The 17,941-nt window shown below is 43.4% G+C and overlaps 1 protein-coding gene across 2 annotated transcripts in view; it reads right to left on the bottom strand.

Moving 5' to 3' along the window:
- The window catches only part of KLHL29 (kelch like family member 29), a 668,905-nt gene that overhangs the window by 251,403 nt on the left and 399,561 nt on the right, over positions 1-17,941 (bottom strand). For both annotated transcript variants that reach the window (XM_019520813.1, XM_019520814.1), the window contains exons 3-4: positions 9,248-9,389; positions 7,958-8,500 (exon numbers count right to left, since the gene is read on the bottom strand). In XM_019520813.1, coding sequence (XP_019376358.1) covers positions 7,958-8,500; positions 9,248-9,389 — 685 coding nt within the window. The remainder of the gene's footprint in view (positions 1-7,957; positions 8,501-9,247; positions 9,390-17,941) is intronic.

Genomic DNA, 17,941 nt, shown 5'->3' with positions numbered 1-17,941 from the left:
TAACTCCCACTGATTTCAGTTCATCTTGCTGACATTTTCCCACTTTTTTTTCCTTTTCTATTTTCTTGTTGGTTTTGGAGGTGGAGGTAGATGGCAGCCTGAACCAGGAGAAGGCCTGTGAGAGGGCTGAAGACCAGATGGGCTGGGGGCAGTAAAGTAAGGCAAGCTGGAGCCCAACAGAGCTGAGGCCCCAGACAAGGACAGAGGGAGAGGGTGAGAGAGAGGAAGAAAAGGGCAGACACCTGCACTACCAAGTTGGCCTGGGAGCCAGGGAAAGAGGAGGGGAAAGCAAGGCACGGATGGCTAGAGTTTGGGTACTCAAAGGCAGCCTCCTAAACAATGTATTAATTATACCAAAAGGCAATCAGGACTCATGGTAGAGATGATTATACTATGGCATGGCAGGTAGGAGAGAGGAGCCAGATTAAGGAGCCAGGGAGGCAGATAGGTGCCACACAGCCACCTGGGAGGTGGGGAGGGAATGATCACCTTTGAAGGTACACCTTGGTTTCAATTCATGTTGTTTGATGATGCTTGAAAATGGAGTGTTGAAAAATTAGTATTATGGGTCTGGATTTTATTTAGGAATCTGTTATGACTTCTATAGTCATTAACATCTAGTTTCTTTTTTTGCTAGTTAAAAGTTGCCAACCAATAAATATAGAAAATGAAAAATACTTGGAAATAAACATCAATGTTACCCATCAAAATTCATGAATTAAAACCCCAAATGCCCAAGACTGGTTATAATTTGCAGGAGGAAGATCTGTAAAAGAACTTAAGTTTCTCCATTTTCTGAGTTTAGCTAAACATCCTGGCTATGCAGATGGCCTAGTCCTCCTCACCAGTGAACGCTACCAAATCCAGAGAATGCTGGAGATCAGCTCTGAGGTAGCAGGATGGATGGGGCTCCACTTCAATGACTACAAACATGCCCCCCTGCATAATGACTGAAGGAAAAGAAACTATGTCTTGCCCACCACTGTCACGATCCAGGGCAAGCCCATGAGACACCTAAAAGAGAGAGAGAGCTACCTGCACCTGAGTGCACCAACTGGCCACTAGATGAGATAGATGCTAAAGGAGACCATCCATGAGTTTGTGCAGGATATCCACCAACTTGACTTCTCCCTGCTGGCCCCCTGGTAGATGATCAATGCCTTAAACATCTTCTGCATCCCCCACATCTTGTTTGCACTGAGAGGCTCAGCAGTTCCCAAGACACATTTGATGAGAGTGGACAGTGATATCAAGTGGCTCTTGAAGATGTGGATGAACCTGCCACTATGGGCTAGCAGTGATATCCTGCACATCCCCTACCAGCAGGTGAGTCCATATCCAGGAGACCTCTGCAATGTCACATCCTGTGAGTGCCCTTAAGGAGACCACCTACACGAGGATTGCCAGTCTGCCATCCAACAAGATCTGGCCACATTCGTGAACAGGTCACAGGAGGGCAAATCCAGGTGAGATGGTAGGGACCTTGCCTCACTGTGCAGCTAAGCACACAACATCACACAGCACCTCGGGAAGCACATTGGTTGATGCTGAACATGGCACAAAGAGGGGCAGCAGCTAGGTGTCTCACTGCACCCAGCCCTAACTGCCAGCTGCACTATCATCACCCCCACACAGGGACTTGCCCAGAGAGGTTGCTGAAGGATGCTGTGTGGAATAAGTACATCAGTACCTTGAAGGTAAAACCTGACCAGGGCAAAGTTTTTGAGTTCGCCCTGAAGTGGGACACCAGCAACCACTGCACGATCTGTGGGGACTTTATGTGCTTTACAGATTGGTGCTTCATCTATCAGGACCATCACGACTGCCTGAACAGTGTTATCCTCCACAGACACTGAGACAGGAGGTGCTGGAGTTGCAGCTACAAAAATGAGAAGCTCTCCCACTTTTTGTCCATAGTGTCATGTTGCAACTTCTAAACCCCTTTACCCTGGGCTAATGCAGGCTGCATAATTAAACCCAGTCCTTGGCCGCATTCACAACACATGTACCCATGTAGCTACTGTATGTGGGGTCTTATATTGTCTTCCAACTCCACAAACTCATTAAATAGCCATAATTTTTAACATTTTCTAATCCATGGTTGAAGTTCTAGCAAACTGCTTTAAAAGTAAACATTTTTATATGGAAAGTAAATCTTAGCAGGGCATTTATACAGCGGACATGGCAGAAGAGTGGCCACACTGTACTGAATACATCTCATTTTTGAAGCTAAGTAGTCTTGGGCCTGGCTAATACTTGAACAGAAGACTGCCCTAGAATTCTAGGCACCTAGATAAAAACCAAGTAGTTGTGGTCAAGCAGCTGGTAAATAGTAGACCGAGAAAGCAAATGAAGGGCAAGTCTGTTTGCTCCTGTCACCATGGCTGAGCAAACCGATGGGAATAAGAAAAAGGAAATAATATATGGCATGAAAAGAGCTATATGTGCATTACTCACAAACCCTGAAGAAGGATGAAGTCTGAATTTGCACTGCCCCAAAAGGAAATGAGGGGGAAAGCAATGAGTTTCAGTCCCTTACCTGATGTATTACTTTTCCTTCATAATGTCTCAGCTGGAGTAGTTGGTACACTGGGGGAGGTTCAGTCTACATCCTAGAAATCTATGCAATAATGTAGAGATTGCTGTCCACTGTGCTAGACCCAGTGATACAGGTAGCCCAAGATAGAGAGTAACAGAGAAAATGATATCCTCTAGTTCAGCCACCTGCTCAAAGCAGGCTCATCCCTGACTAAACCATCCCAGCCAGGTGTCTGTCCAACCTGCTCTTGAAAATTCCCAGGGATGGAGTTTCCAAAACTTCTCTAGGTAGCCTGTTCCAATGCTTGACTATCCATATAGTCAGAAAGTTTATATTAATTTCCAATTTTCTCTGACAGATCTTGAGGCATTTGCTCCTAGTACTGTCACCTACAGCCACAGAGAATAGCCTATTCCCATCCTCTCTGTAATCACCCTTCAGATATTTGAAGATACATCCTTGTCGAAGTGTGGGACAGTAGTCTAGGTGAATAGAGAAAAAGAATCACTTTCCTTGATTTGCAAGTGACCCTCAGTTTGCTATTGGCCTTTTTTTCCAACTAAAGCACACTGTTGGCTTATATTCAGTTTATGGTCCACTGTAACCCACAGGTCTTTTCTGCAATACTGCAGCCTAGCCAGTCATTCTCCAGTCTGTATTTGTGCAAGCAATTATTCTGTCCCAAGTGCAGGACTTTGCACTTGTCCTTGTTGAAATTCATCTGACTGGCTGCAGATAATTTCTCCCGTTTGTTCAAGTGATTCTGGATTCTAGCCCTACCCTCTGGCATACCTGCGACTGTCTAATTTGGTGTCATCCACACATCTGTGAAGTATTAACTCAATCCCTTTGTTCAAATCATTACTGAAGATATTAAACAATACTGGACCAAGACATTCACCAGGAAAGCCCCACTTAATACATCCTCCCAACTAGACAATGAGCCACTGATGACTATTTGTTGAGTATGACTATTGAACCAGTTACATATCCATGTTACAATACTTTTGTCCAGTTTCTTTCCTTAGTTTGTTAATGAGAATGTTGTAGGACAGTGGTATGTCTCATCCACTCCTCTACCCCATCCACAGAGCCTGTCACCTTACCAGAGAAGGAAATCAGGTTGGTCAGGTAAGACTCTCTCTTGGTGACTCCATGCCGGCTGTTCCCAATTGATTTATTCTCCTCTAGGTGCTGCACAAGAGATTCCTTAGGACCTGCTCCATGATTTTTCCAGATAGAAAAATCGTCCTCTCATTTTTGACATATTTGTAAAAACCCTTTTTATTGGTTTTTATGCCCCTTGCTGGTTGCTTCTTAATTCATGCATTGGCCTTCCTAATACTTTCCCTGAATGCCCATGCTAATGTGACCAAGCTTCCACTTTTTGTAGGATTCCTTTTTTTGAGTTTCAGCTCCTCCGGTCAGGCAAACTGGGCAAATGAGAACCTAGGCTGGCAATGCTGAAACTGTCCTTGAACATCTCCTTGACGCACTATAATTTTATATTCTTCACAAATCTGATGTGAGCTTTAGCAGATTCCCACTGCAGAGTACTGAATATGCTTCCTCTCTAATTCCCATGGAATCTTTGCATGACAGAATAGGACTTGGAAGAGGCACAGAGTGCAAAAGCTATTTCTTTTCTAGAATAATAATGGTATATTTCTGTATTATCATGACGTGGCTTTAGAAGACAGCTAGGAATATTTACTGTAAATCTACCCCAAGGGCAGCTACTGTCCAAACCAATTACTGTTGGTCATGTATGATAACAGACCCCAAGTTTTTCAGAAAATGCAGTGACACAATTCTGCATGAGCAATGCTAAAAGACATTACCACTTTAAATACTTTTTACTCCTCCTATGACTTGGATATATGAAATCCATTTGACTGATGATGCTAGAATTGGCAAATTTATATATGGTATAATAAACCAAATAATCATAGAATCTTGCCCATCCAGAAAAGAAAATATTTAATTCCTGTAACTCTAGCCCCATGTGGGCAAGCCTTTATGAAAACAAGACCCTTTGAAATTAAAGGGAGCATTTGCGTGGGTAATACTACCCGACTGGGCCTGTAAACTGTAAATATAAAAGAAATCTGTTGTATGTAACATAACACTTCTTGTTATTTAAATATAACATTCCCAAAGCCACACAAATGAGTTTCCTTCTCCAGTAACATGTGAGAGATGATAACTTGACCTATTGCAAATGAAGCGGCATATTAGCAATGCCTATCCTTTTTGTAATTTATTTGTTTACTTTTATTTAAAGTAGCCAATTAAAAAACACTGTGTCGAGTGAGTGCATTCTAATACAACCCCTTCAGGAATACAACTCAGCCAAATGAAACATAATTATGGGAAACAAAATGTGAAATTTCAAATCAGTTCACTAATGAAGTCTAAAAATATAAGTAACCCCATCGTTCTGACTGGCAAGACCTGTTCTTTCACTTAGGGGATCGTTGTGTGATTACTCAAACCTGTGCAAGAAGGGACTGTCAAGTCAAACAATAAAAGAGAATATCTCACAAATTAATGAGATAGATCTCACTGCTGTCAGTAGCAGATCTTATTATAATGCTGGCCAAGGTTCCCCAAAAAGAGAGAGCACATCTTAAAAAAAAAAAAAGAAGTTAAGGAACCAGATTTGACTTATATGTTTGAACAGCTTGATACCAACACATTGTGCTTCTATCCCTTTCCTGAGAGCAATCTGTCTATCATGTAAGAGTGTGAAATCAATTGGGCTTTAGAGCTTGAATCCCTTAAGGGAGAAATTAAAACAAAAAATATTTAAAAAATGACTCACATTCAAACTCATGTGGTTTATATTAAGATCCCTGTTCTAACATGGCAAGATTTTAAGGTCTGGTTTCCAAACTCACTTTTCTTCTACCTCTTGCCCCTTTCTCTTTTTTAATTTTTTAAAATGTATTTTTGGGATAAAAGTAAATAATGTATGTGCTTGTTTGACACTACATTTGACAAGCTAAATTATAGCTGAAGAAGTAAATCCTTTTAAGATTAGAAATGGAGGAAGAAATTATTTCTTCCCTGTACAACAAGCTCTGCTTATGAGGTATTTCTGTATGCATGCTTCATTGTCTCTTTTTACCATTAAAAAAGGAGAATAAATCAGCTGCTGATGACCATAAATAGAGAAGCCAGTTAAATCTAATTCCTGGGAAAACAGCTGTCTAGCCTACAATTTATGAAAGATAACATGGTTAATGTGTCAGCAGTTGTCACTGTTTAGATTTACCACTCGTTTCAGTATTCTGCTTCTCAACTTGTCCTGGGAACAAAGATTCCCATGAATCAAATGGGTAGAAAGACTTGCTTCACGCGACTGGCTTCTACGTGCCTTCTTCTCACCGTGGCTCTTATGTTTTTGGCTGAGTCTAATGTCCCACTGCTTCCAACCCTCCGGTTCACGTGTCACAATTCTGCATACATCATGGAGCTTACACTGTTCTGAATCTGACATTTAAAGGGGCAAAGACTGGCCTTTAGAGCACCCCACATACCCTATGGTGATCCCAAGGCTTTGATAAACAAATATTAAAAGCTTGCCATGACAAAAGTATTTTTCCCTGTTAGGTTATATTAAGGTTTGGAGTTTGTATCATCTTGCAGCCAAAGGTATCCTACAAGTAAGTGCCACAGTTGTTTGGGAATGGTAGGCAACAGCTGATAGGGCTGAATTTATGGGACCTGATTAGGGAAAAACTGTAAACCTGTGCCTAATTTTAAGCATGTAAGTCAACTCATTGGCTACAATCAGACTACTCAAATGCTTCCAGACAGGCACGTGTTTTAAGTATGCTGATGGATTAGTCTTAGTCGAACACACTGATAGAGATGGCCACAAAGGTTGGGAACCTTTGCTCTATAAAAGGAATAGCTTCAGCTTAAGCTCAACGCATCTACTAGCACCTCTACAGCTGAGTCTCCCAGGTGTTTTCTGTAAGCCCCTTTCCCACCAGGATTTATAACCTGTAAACAACTTGGCAGACAAGGTCTTGGTTTAAATGGTTATTTGTGAAAAGGGAAAGGATTGACAGAAACAAACTTAACACACCTCTTTACCATTTTTTAGCTCCTTGCTTCTTCTCATTTCACTCAAAGGCAACTTAACATTTTAAAGGAAATGAAAATTCAGAAGGCCAAACTTGCAATGAGGTTTAATTACACTTGATAGTTGGATCAAAAAACTGGAGAGTCGTCCAAATATTTTGCTTTGGAAAATGACTGCTAAGTGTATTCCTTAATTTCTTTTCAAGAGACATTTGGTAAGGGTTTGCACATGCCAAAATACAATTTATACAATAAGCAGTAAGAATTATTGGGCTAATCGGTTTCTTTTTTTTTTTTTTTTATAGAGAGATCCTTTGGCCTTAACACAGGTCTACATAACAGACCTGAATAGCTTGAGTGAGTAAATAAGTTTCATGCAAATACTAATCTGTATATTATATTATAAACCTAATGGAGTCTTTGTGGTCTTTTTTTTTTTTTAACCATTTTAATAAATTTTGCTGACAGGCCTACTTATGTTTATATGTTGTCAAGCTACCTTTTACTTCAGCTTCACATGTGGGACATTTATGATCTTTAAAATAGGGTGGGCAAACCTTAAAAGTGAAATAAAAACTAAGAGCCCATACAGACTAGATTATAAAAATATTCAAGGGCCTCCAACCGTAACATTTCATTGAAACTAAATATTGTGTATCTTTTAGCAAGTGCTTTTGAGCAAAGATCAACTTTTGAGGAGGTCAGATCCACTGTTCACAGTCTGTTGCCACACTTGAGCCAAATGAAGTGGATAACACAGAGTTTCACCTTTAACTGAACTTCTTGGCTTTCTCTTGGTGTTAGTCAATAATTTTATTTTAACCTGTTTTGATTCCCAGTGAGGCGAGTGGGGAGAAGATGGGTAAAAAAAAAAAACAAATTTACAGTGCTTGAACTAAGGCACAACTGAAGCCAAGGAAAGTGGTCTGACTTATAAATAAATAAACTGCACCTCAAAAGAAATCATAGAAACTAAAAAAGGCACATAGCAACAGCTGCCTCATGTGTTTTGAGATGTGGAATACTAGCTCATTTGATGGACCCTAAAAGATGTCATTCAACACTAAAAGAAGTCCATGGCTTTTCTTTCTCCTCCTCTTAAGAATCGGTTTTGTCATCTTTAATTCATAAAAGCTAGTGCAGAACACAAGGCAGAAAACGTATGCGGGAGTGTTGGCACACGTACATCAACAGCAAAGCTGCTTTCACGGGAAAGGCTGTTGCTTTTACTGCTTTTTGGCACACTTGACCCAATTCATTCCTGAGAGCGCGTGCACTATGGTACCACGTACCAAAAACAACATTAAGAAGTCCAGCCTGACTTACCTTTTGGATGCCAAGGATCTGTGAACTCGTACTTTCCTACGCCAATAGTCCGTAGCATTTGTACCCCATTTGTGTTGTCCTGACTGCCCGTCTGGTTGGGAGGAGGCTGAGGAGCAGCCTGCCCATTGGTGGCTGGAACACTATTGGGTAGGGCAGCCGAAGGCAGAGCAGGTGGAGGTGGTGGCAGAATAGGGCAAGTCATGTGACCATTCCCTACTGCGGTGTGGCCTGGATGAGTCACCTGACCAACCCCAGTCATAGAAGACATGGTGATTGGCTGGCTGTTAGTGTAGAGAGGCTGGCTTTGCAGGTTCACAACCATGTTACTCAGAGGCTGTGAAGGCTGCTGTTGTAGCTGGTAATGAGCTGGCATTAATGGAAGCTGGGGGGTAACGTGAGGAGGGAGGGAGGGTGTAACTCCAATGACGGGGGCCTGGACGTTCACTGCTGGGCTGAAGGTTGGAGGTTGAGTCATTCCATACGAATGCGTTATAAGAGTTGGCTGGCTACCTGCTGCGACTGTTGTCACCCACGGCGCTGTACCTGGAGCACAAGGGGGAAAAGGAAAGCTAGCAATACAAACCATCTTGGCAAAAAAACCCCAAACTTTCTCTTTATGTAAATGCTGCCCATACTGGAACCTTTTAATGGACTCTATAGTCTCTTTTTCTTTACAATACATAAAGTAGCACAGGATCTGGAACTATTCCAAACTGATAAGTGCCTAAAATTGCTACAATGATGTGAGTGCAATTGTTAAAATACTCATCAGGTGACATGCCACATGTTTACAATTTTATGTATTTTGTGCTTTACGCAGCTTAAGTACATGCTTCCAAGAAAATTAACCTCTTTCCCCACCGTGCTTTCATGGCTCCCTGACAAACACTCTGCGTATATAATAATGGTGCTCCAGCCACTACAAAGAGATTGTAATTAGGCGTCTGGCATAGCAACACAATGTATGATATGTGTCTGGAAGCTGGAAATCATTTCAGGTAGTTCTGGACATAAAAGAGGTCTTAAAGTATTACACAGTGCCTTTTATTCTGGTGAAGGCAGAGAAGGTGAAAAAACACTTTAATGAACTTGCAGGCATCTTAATACATTTATATTAGCCCTGGTATAGTAGAAACTTGAGGGGGTCTTCACAATGAGAGAAAAATCCAGCTACAGCACAAAAAAGACTCACAATAAAGTCTAATTTAGAGAGGTAATTGGAGATAGTGTATTGAATTTTGCTTTCAATGATTTTCCCTTGTAGAATTACAAATGAGATTGAAAACATACCTGGGTTTTCATTCTCCCTCATCTGTTTAGATGGTGGTTCATCTGTGTCCCAGGGTGTAGACTGATTGATGGGTGTCTGTCCCCACCTAACACTAGTTGCAAGTCCTTGAGGCTGATTTTCAGTCTTGGAAATGCAAGGTGTCTACCAGAGAAAAAGACAAATTGTAGAATAAAAATGTTTAGAATAGATGGAATAATTATTGTGTCAGACAGCTGGTAGCTTTTTGGTGGTGGTGTTGCAGCCTAAGACTGTATCTGAAGACCTTTAAATACCATTTTTTTTCTTCCCCAGGTTTGCACTATATGTCAGTAAAGCAATACACAGCGTTTAAAAAAATCTCTCTGGAAACTTCAGAGAACTGCCATTAAAAGCTCCACCTTTTTCAGCAATAAATTGCTTTGCATTCTTCCCCCCACCCATTTTCTTTTTGCCATAATAATATCTATTTAGAGAATCACAGTGTGTATAAAAATGGGACAATTTTCTGTTTGCTCAGCCTCCTTAAAAAAGTGAGTTTTTATTTAGCAGTAAGTAAGAGAAAAGAGAAAGACGTATTTACAACTGTACGACAAATTACAGTAGAATAGAAGTCTTAGTATTTACTGTCTGGAAACACCTAAAATTGAACACCAGTTAAAAAAATAAAGCTGTGTAACAGTCATCTGCTGTTGAAGCAAATAGACTGGCAGCTCCTCAGAGTTGTTAAAATAAGTGTAAACAGGGAAAAGATCAGGCCTTGCTAATCATGAAGGGGGAACAATCAAAAAGACAGTTCTGTATGAACAGTCACATGGGATAAAACATTCAGTGAAACACCTCTTCTGTTTTACAGCATTTTTCCAAAAAGCCAATATCCCGGGTGCAAAAAAAAGCTCTGTAGAAAACTACAACACTGCAGTGGGTCCAAGCTAACTAGTACATCAGCCTATTATATCACTGTAAGAGTAAAAGTTTTTATTGGTACTTGAATCCATAAAACTAAAGTGGACTTGGCTGTCCAGGAGGCAGGGAATGAGCATCAAGGTTTAAAACACTGAGGAACATGAGATCCGTCTGCCTGAATGTCTACTCGTTGCCCTGAGGCTGAAGGTAGAAAGGCTATTTCTACAGAGGAGCTTGGCCCTCCTGCACCAGTGAAAGTCCTGTCAGCATTGCCAATCCCATTGCTCTCTGCTGCACCTTAATTTCCCTTGGTCACATGCCCCAACTGGCCCACTGCTCTTCCCTCAAAATATAGCAGCTCCTACACAGAGTCCCTCTGCATTTCTTCCTTTATCCAAAAACCATCCACTTAACTTGGGTGAAGGGAGAATATTTATCTTCCTCCACTCCACCCCCGGCTAACACTTCCATTCAAGCTGTTCCCCTCCACTGTTCTCTGACTCTTCATTTCTCTTGCCTACCTCCCTACTCTATTTTGTGCCCATCCCCACTTCCTCCATTTCCTTCATCATTCCCTTCCTCCCCTCTTGCAGCTTCTTTTAACTACTCTTACTTCCCAGGTACCCTTTCCCCCATAACCCTTCATTCTCAAGCTCTGGGGACCCAGGAGCCAGAAGGCGTATCTACACTTGGGCATTTAATGTGCACTAGCCTGATTTAAGGCATATTAAGAGCGTGTGTCTATATGTGCGTGCCCTTAATGCATCTTAAAAACGGTGATTTTATGCTACACTTGATATATGCATAAAGCAAGTATCAAATTTAGGCGCAATTAGTTAAAGTGCATTAACGCACATGTAGATGTGTTAATGCACATTAACACAGGGACTTTAGTGCTGGGCCTGCCCACCCACTGAGGAGGCCAGCCAGAGCAAGCCCCAGGGCTCCTGCCTTGTCGCCTCTCCTCCTCCGGGGCTGGACTGCTCTCTGGCAGCCCCTAGCTACAGGCTATAAAAGCCTCCCTATTTTGTGCCTTGGGGCACACAGCACAAGCAGCCTGAAGGAGCCAGTGTTGCCTGCAGGAACCCATCAGGCCCTGTGTGCCTCCCTGGACAGGATCCAGGCAGCTTCTGACTGTCCTGTCCCCTAGCTGGAGCTGCTCCTTGGGACACGTGAGTGTTGGAGCTGCTCCTTGGGACTGGTGCATCCCTTGTCCAGCCCTGAGATCCCCCCCAGAGCTGCTGACCCTGCTCTCTATGGCAGCAGGACCAGCACCTGCTCCCTGCTGCTCCTCACCCCCAGCTCTTATCTCTTTGCAAGCACTGTGGTGAAGCGCCTTTGCTGCGCAGCTCACGATCCCTGCTCATGCCCCTGTTCAGGGTGCTGCTGGCAGCCCTCCAGGGCCAGCATCTCAGGGACAGCCACACAGGGGCACAGAGAGCTGGTGTGGGGAGCATGTACAGCACATTGTCCCCACTGAGCTCTGGCTCTGCCCACTTGCCCACACCCATGCTGAGAACCCAGGCTACACAACCTTGTGGCACTACAGGGCAGAGTTGATGTCTAGAGGCCGTTCGTGTGGGGCGGGCACTTGAATGCCCACATTTATGAAGCCATATCTGGGGGGATGCACATGTGAGGTCACCTCCTGGATGGTGTGGCAGTGCCACGTGAAGGCCAAAGTCTTGTGGACACAGAGGGTGGCCATGACTAAGTTCAATCATTGGTCTGGTTGTGCCCAAAAGACCATACCCTTCATGTGGGAGCTGACCTGCATTTTGGCATCCCAGAAGACATGCCGCTCCTCTGCGAATGTCACCAGCAGGGGTGACCTGCCATCACCCGCACCCCAACCTGAAACCTTGCAACAGTTTTTTTTCTGTATTGAACTTTTCCTGTGGTTCAAGTAAAAAAAATCCATAGCAAAATGCATGTGATTTCTTTTACAGGGGAGGGATATTTTTTTTTATTAGCTATGCTGTGAGAGATTCCTCTAGATGCAGCTAAGCCGTTTGACAAAAGAATTTGGATCCTCTTTGCACAGGGGGTGGGGGACATAGGAGAAGTAACAACAGCACTGCACTGAGCACCGCAGCCCTGCCCTCCAGTCTTACTGGTGCAGTCTCCCCTCAACAGGAGTAAAAGCTAGTGAGAGGGAGAAGTGAACCAACTCCATTCTTTGTCTGTACGGTAGGTGGAATACATTCCCTAGCACCCCTGATATTTATCCCCTATGACAACATAATTTACCAGAAGATGCAATGCCCAGTATTGGGCATTTTAAACAGGACAGTGAATGAATAATGGGGGTGGAGGCAGAAGAGTTTCCAAAAAAATTCACAAGTCAGTTGCCACCCCTGTCTGATACCATGGATTGCTGCTTCTTTCAACCAGTCGGTCTCTAAAGCACTATCCTGTCCTGCCTTCTGCCTGACTTCAGACTAACATGGCTAATCACTTCTGCACCCCCATAAGGGAAACATCTAACTGGGATCGGTTAGTCAGGCAAGATCCTGCCTTGAGCATGGGTTTGGAGTAGAGAACTTGCTGAGATCCTCGCAGACCTACTTTTGCTATGATTTCTGTATACTACTATGCATCTCTGGCAGGTGAACTGTGTTTCTTTGTTGCATCTCCAGGGGCTTATGAAATGTTTTAAAAAGTAAGTTCTGGGCACTGCTGTTTTGTATACGATGCAATGCAGTAATCACCATCTTATCAGTACAAGCTTTATCACACTCCCCAAATTGCTTGAAAGCAAACAGTAGAGTATCTATCTATATATATACACACACATACATACACACACACACACACACATATACACACACACAGTCTCTACTGTATATGTGTGACAAAATGATATCAGTGCCCTGAAAGAGACAAAGCCAGGTCTCTGTCAAAATTACAACAGAATCCAAGTATCGTATGTATAGAAGTGGGATGAGAATGGCTAAACCCCGCGTCAAATTTTGGAAAAATTTAGCTCCAAACTTCAGAGCTCTACAACAAATCCAACCTGAGCACCTACTGTAGACACGTTTGGAAATTTAGTAAGTTTATATTTGTATCTGGATCCAATCCCTATAGTTTGAGCCTAAGTCTAAGTCAGTGATTCTCAGTCAAGGCCCAGCCTTTAAAGGATGCCATCAGGTGAGAAGAAATAAGTGCTGCTCAATTCACAGAAGTTACGGAGGGGTGCCTTGAGTCCAAAAAGGTTCAGAACCACAGCTCTAAATATTTATTATATATAACTTAATATTTATTAAATATAACAATGAAATTTAGGAAAGATACTAGGGCCAAAAGAACCAATAAAACAAGCATGATGGGAAGGCCCCTGCTGGTTTCTTACCAACAAATCAATCAATCAGTTCTGCTTCAGCAAATTGTTAGCATTTTTTTAAGACTAAATTTTCTCAAAGCATGCTCATAAATCCTGTTTCTTAATGGCTCAGTGGATTTATGCACAAGTCCAGCACATCGCTTTTAAATGGTACTCCTAAGTTTGTATTTATTTGCTCAGAAACAGCTATAGATTAGTAGGTGTGCAATCACAACATGCACTAATGAGGCACAATTTAGACAATACTAGACAGATAAGGGGGAAAGCAGTTTACAAAAGTTCCTGATGTTGATTGTATTACTGATCTCTGATCTACATTCTGGGTTGTTTTTCTTGCTAATGACTAGTATGAGTGTCACCTGGATCTGACTATTTTGGAAACTAGTGCTTTGCTTATTTGGAAAGCGTAATTCTTTCCAACATTATCAAATACAAGTCTGTGTATGCGAGTGAAGGTGCACACAAGCACTCAATTGAGGCTTGTAATGTGTGACATAAACAGGTAAAAACGGCCTGTATTTTGCTAGTTGTGTATAGGGAAGAGATGGGTTCCATTAAAGTTCTGCAGACTTCACAGAAACTAATTGTGCTATGTCACACTTTTATCTTTAGCTTTCATGTCAGATGCGCATTTGAATTAAACAAGGAACACATGAAAAAAGTGAAATGCATTTAAAAAAAATCTATTGAGTGAGCATTTTAAAATGTTGCCAAATGCCTATTACATGAAAAAGACAAGGTGGTTTCTAAAAGGTCTATTAAAGCCCATCCGGTCAATAGCACATATTGGCTATTTCATTGACTGAAATACACAACGGACCAGAAAGACTACTGAATCAATAATCAGCATATTTTTAGAGTCCCTCAATAGGACTCATCTAGTCTTTGCCTTTAATTACGAGTAAATTGAACAAATGAAAACTAGATGAGAATTTTTTCTTCATTATTTTTTTGTTTAAAGTTACCATTAAGAGGACCAGCTGAGCATTTCCATAAGGTACCAGGTCAGCCTACAGTGTCAAATGCTTTTGTCAGATTGATTCAAGCTCCACAGATCAGCTACATGATGGTATGTCTGGCAGCGGAAAGATCAATGCCTTCCCACCTGACCCATCACTTGTGACAAGCAGTGTCAAACAAGGAGATCTCAGGCCAATGTTTGTCATACTGGTCTATGCAGCAGTGATATAAGATGATCTATGACCTCCACGTGGGAATTGGGATTTGCTTCTGAACTTCAAGAGAGTTATTTAACCTCTTCAGGATGTGTGCTGGGACTAACGCGCCAAATAGATGATGCAAGAGCTCTGATATACTCATAAGATTTTGGAAAACCATTTTGTTACTTCTGAAACCAGCTTTGGACTAACCATCAGTCTAAGGGAAAATGCACTGAGTTTGAAAGAGTTTTGAGCAATTGTGCAGGCATTGCTAGGGAGATAGGCTCTCACCTCCACTAACCTGGTACAAGAAGCTGAGAAGCTGGCCAATGACAAAGTGCTGCAGCCTGTTGACTATATGCCATCAAAGTGTAAATAATGAGGTCGGACGCATAGCTCAGGTAATACACAAATACTTAAGCAGCACCCATGTGGTAAACTGGAGTCCAGGCAGAGGAAGAGAGAGAGGCTGGCCAACAAAGCGCAACAAGGACATCTTAAAGTACACTGGACTGAGTGGAACCTAGCAGCTAATACTTCTGAGCTCTTAGATTAGGGGTGGGCAATTATTTGGGCTGGATGGCTGCTTAACCAGTTTTGGTGAGCTGTTGAGGGCCACCCCCCCTCCCCACAAATGTGCACACACAAGTGTGCATACACATCCATGCATGTGCATACATATTCCCTGCTGCTAGGCTGGGACTGGTGCCACAGCAGCAGCAGAAGCATCAGCCCACCCAGGGCTGTAGCTCACCCCCTCACCCCATCTGGAGCTGGGACCTGCTGGCTGCATCCACAGCTGGGCGTGGGGTGGGGGATGTAGCCTGGCTGCAGGCCTTTGCGCTGTCATGCTCCACCATCAGGGCTCCTGGTCCACATCCTCCCCACAACCCTGTAGCTCCCAGGAGCCCTGATGATGGGGTGCGGTGGCATGGGACAGCGCAGAAGCCCGCAGCCAGGTGCCACTGGCAGAGGCTGGCCTCTGCTGGTACCACAGGGGACACTGTGTGGAAGCAGCTCCACCTGCCCACCACCCCACATCGCATGGTGGCTCAAGTCAAGCCACCAAGGCTTGAGTGTGGCTTGCTGCTGCTGCCACCCACCCGTGAGCTGGATAAAAATTAGTTGGTGGACTGAATGCAGCCTACAGGCCATAGTTTGTCCACCCCTTTCTTAGATGATAAATGCAGCACCAAGGTGATGGGAAGTATAAACCTTTTGGAATAGGAAAGCCACTGGGCAGGAAAAGCATGCCCATTCAGCAGATTTGACATGCATGTTGGTTGGCTCTGCAAACTATGTAACAAAAGATGCTTATTGTGCAGAAGCCTGCTTACCCACCACTCACCTCAGCCTTCCCCACTGTGGCCTCTGGCGCTTGCCCCCCACCGTTATCTTTGACCATGATGGATTCAGGATGACAATGACCATTAAAAATCATGTGAATGATAAGATATCACACTTGAAGTCCACTACATTGTGAAGAGTCACTCTGAACAGTGCTGGATTTTACACTGCCATACGAAAAGGTGAATTTTAGAGAGTAGTCTAGGTTTCACACTGTTGCTTTTATCAGTTTGACATACAGCTTGAAAAGCTAATGAAATTAGCTTTCCATGTGGTAATGTTTAGTTCCTCCATTTTTAAATGTAAATGGCTCTCCCTTAAAAAAGGTTACACCCTACATAACCTCTTTCTATTTTGACAAGAAATTTATTTTATAAATAACCTTTCCCCCACATACACACACTAAAACTAATTTTTTTCCAGCCATAAAACCCTGTTTTTCCCTCTCCATCACATATAAGACTGTCTCCCATTTATGAGCCTATCTGTTCACTTATGCCCAGATGACACTTTAAATTCCGTTTTCCTTGAGATCCAGTATTTAATTTGGAGACCGAGGAGAATGTCATAAGGAAGGAACGTGCAACTGTTTCTTAAGATAAATATGAAAAAAAATGCCTGATCTTAAAAATGTAGATTTTCCCCCTACCCACTTGAGAACATTTTAATTTACCTGAGCTTAATACTTGGAAGTTAATAATCAAGCGGTAAACATTACAATAGCAATTAAAAATGATTCAAAAGACTCTCTGCTATTAAAAAGAATATCTTGACTTAAAATACTAATCAGACCAAGGCCATTTTGCATACGTATTGGGCACACCTCCCATGTTTCAGAATGTCACTCATCACAAAATTAAATTTATGCAATGAAATGAAATGCGAGTTTTACAGTGAAGTTCTTATCTGTAGGATTTTTTTTCTGAGTATTATATTTCACAAATCAGATTCAGGCCGCTATAGTCAGTCTGAAAAATAAAAACCGATTAATAGCTTAGAGCTCAGCTCGGAAGACAAACCAATCCTCCTAAGTTATTGAACATAACTGTCTTACACCTTGCAGTGCTAGGCAGAAGTTGACTGAGTGCGAGAGGGTCAAGCAGAGGGCTCACTGTCAAGGTATGTAAATTCCTAGGTCTTGATAAAAATGGGTGGGTTGGGAGTGTGATGATGGGAGAAGAGACCTTTTCACCAGTATGTTCTGGTTTAAATCCAACCCAGGTCAGGAGTGACTAGGGGTTAGAATAGGGGTGGGCAAAATGCAGCCCATGGGTCAGATCTGGTCTGCCAAGGGATTTTATCTGGCCTGTGGTGGGTCCCAAACATGCAGCCCAAGCATGGGGGGCAGCCTGGCCGTGGCTCATGTGGCTGGTCCTACCGCCCCCAGGTGTGCAGTGTAGCTGGGGTGGCGTGGTGGCTGGACTTAGCTTCCTAGCAGCCCAGGTAGTGGCAGCTCCTTCTGGCTACCACTGCCAGTGCCATCAGCCGTGGCCTTGCTGCCTGGGTACCCTGGCCCATCTACCCCACACCCACCACTGGGGGGGCCAGGTGGAGTGGGCAAGCAGAGTCTTCATGGAGACCAGCCTGGGACTCCCATGGGCAGGGTGCGCTCAGCTGGATAGATGGGATGGGGCTGAGGGAGGCCAGGGTGTGTAGTCCATGAGCCGAACGGGCAGGCAGAGCCAAGGCTGGGATCGTGAGGTGGTGGCAGTGCGGGACCATGCTGAGAATGGATTGCAGTTCTGCCCCAGGTCCTGGCCCTGCACTGTCACCACCCCGGGATCCCACCCTGGGTCCCAGCCCCAGCCCTGTCCTGCTCCCCACACACCCGCAGCCCCATCCCATCTGCCCGGCTGAACACGCCCTGCCCACCAGCTCCATGTAGTGCCCCAGGACTGATCTAGTTATCTACAGTTTAGGGAGTTTTGTTGAGCTTTTGCAGGCTAGAGGGAGGGAGG

This window comes from Gavialis gangeticus, unplaced genomic scaffold (assembly GCF_001723915.1).
Source record: "Gavialis gangeticus isolate Ggan-Ray unplaced genomic scaffold, GavGan_comp1, whole genome shotgun sequence".
Taxonomy (NCBI): domain Eukaryota; kingdom Metazoa; phylum Chordata; order Crocodylia; family Gavialidae; genus Gavialis; species Gavialis gangeticus.
Note: the sequence above shows the minus strand (reverse complement) of the source record. Positions and strands in the feature narration are given on the sequence as shown.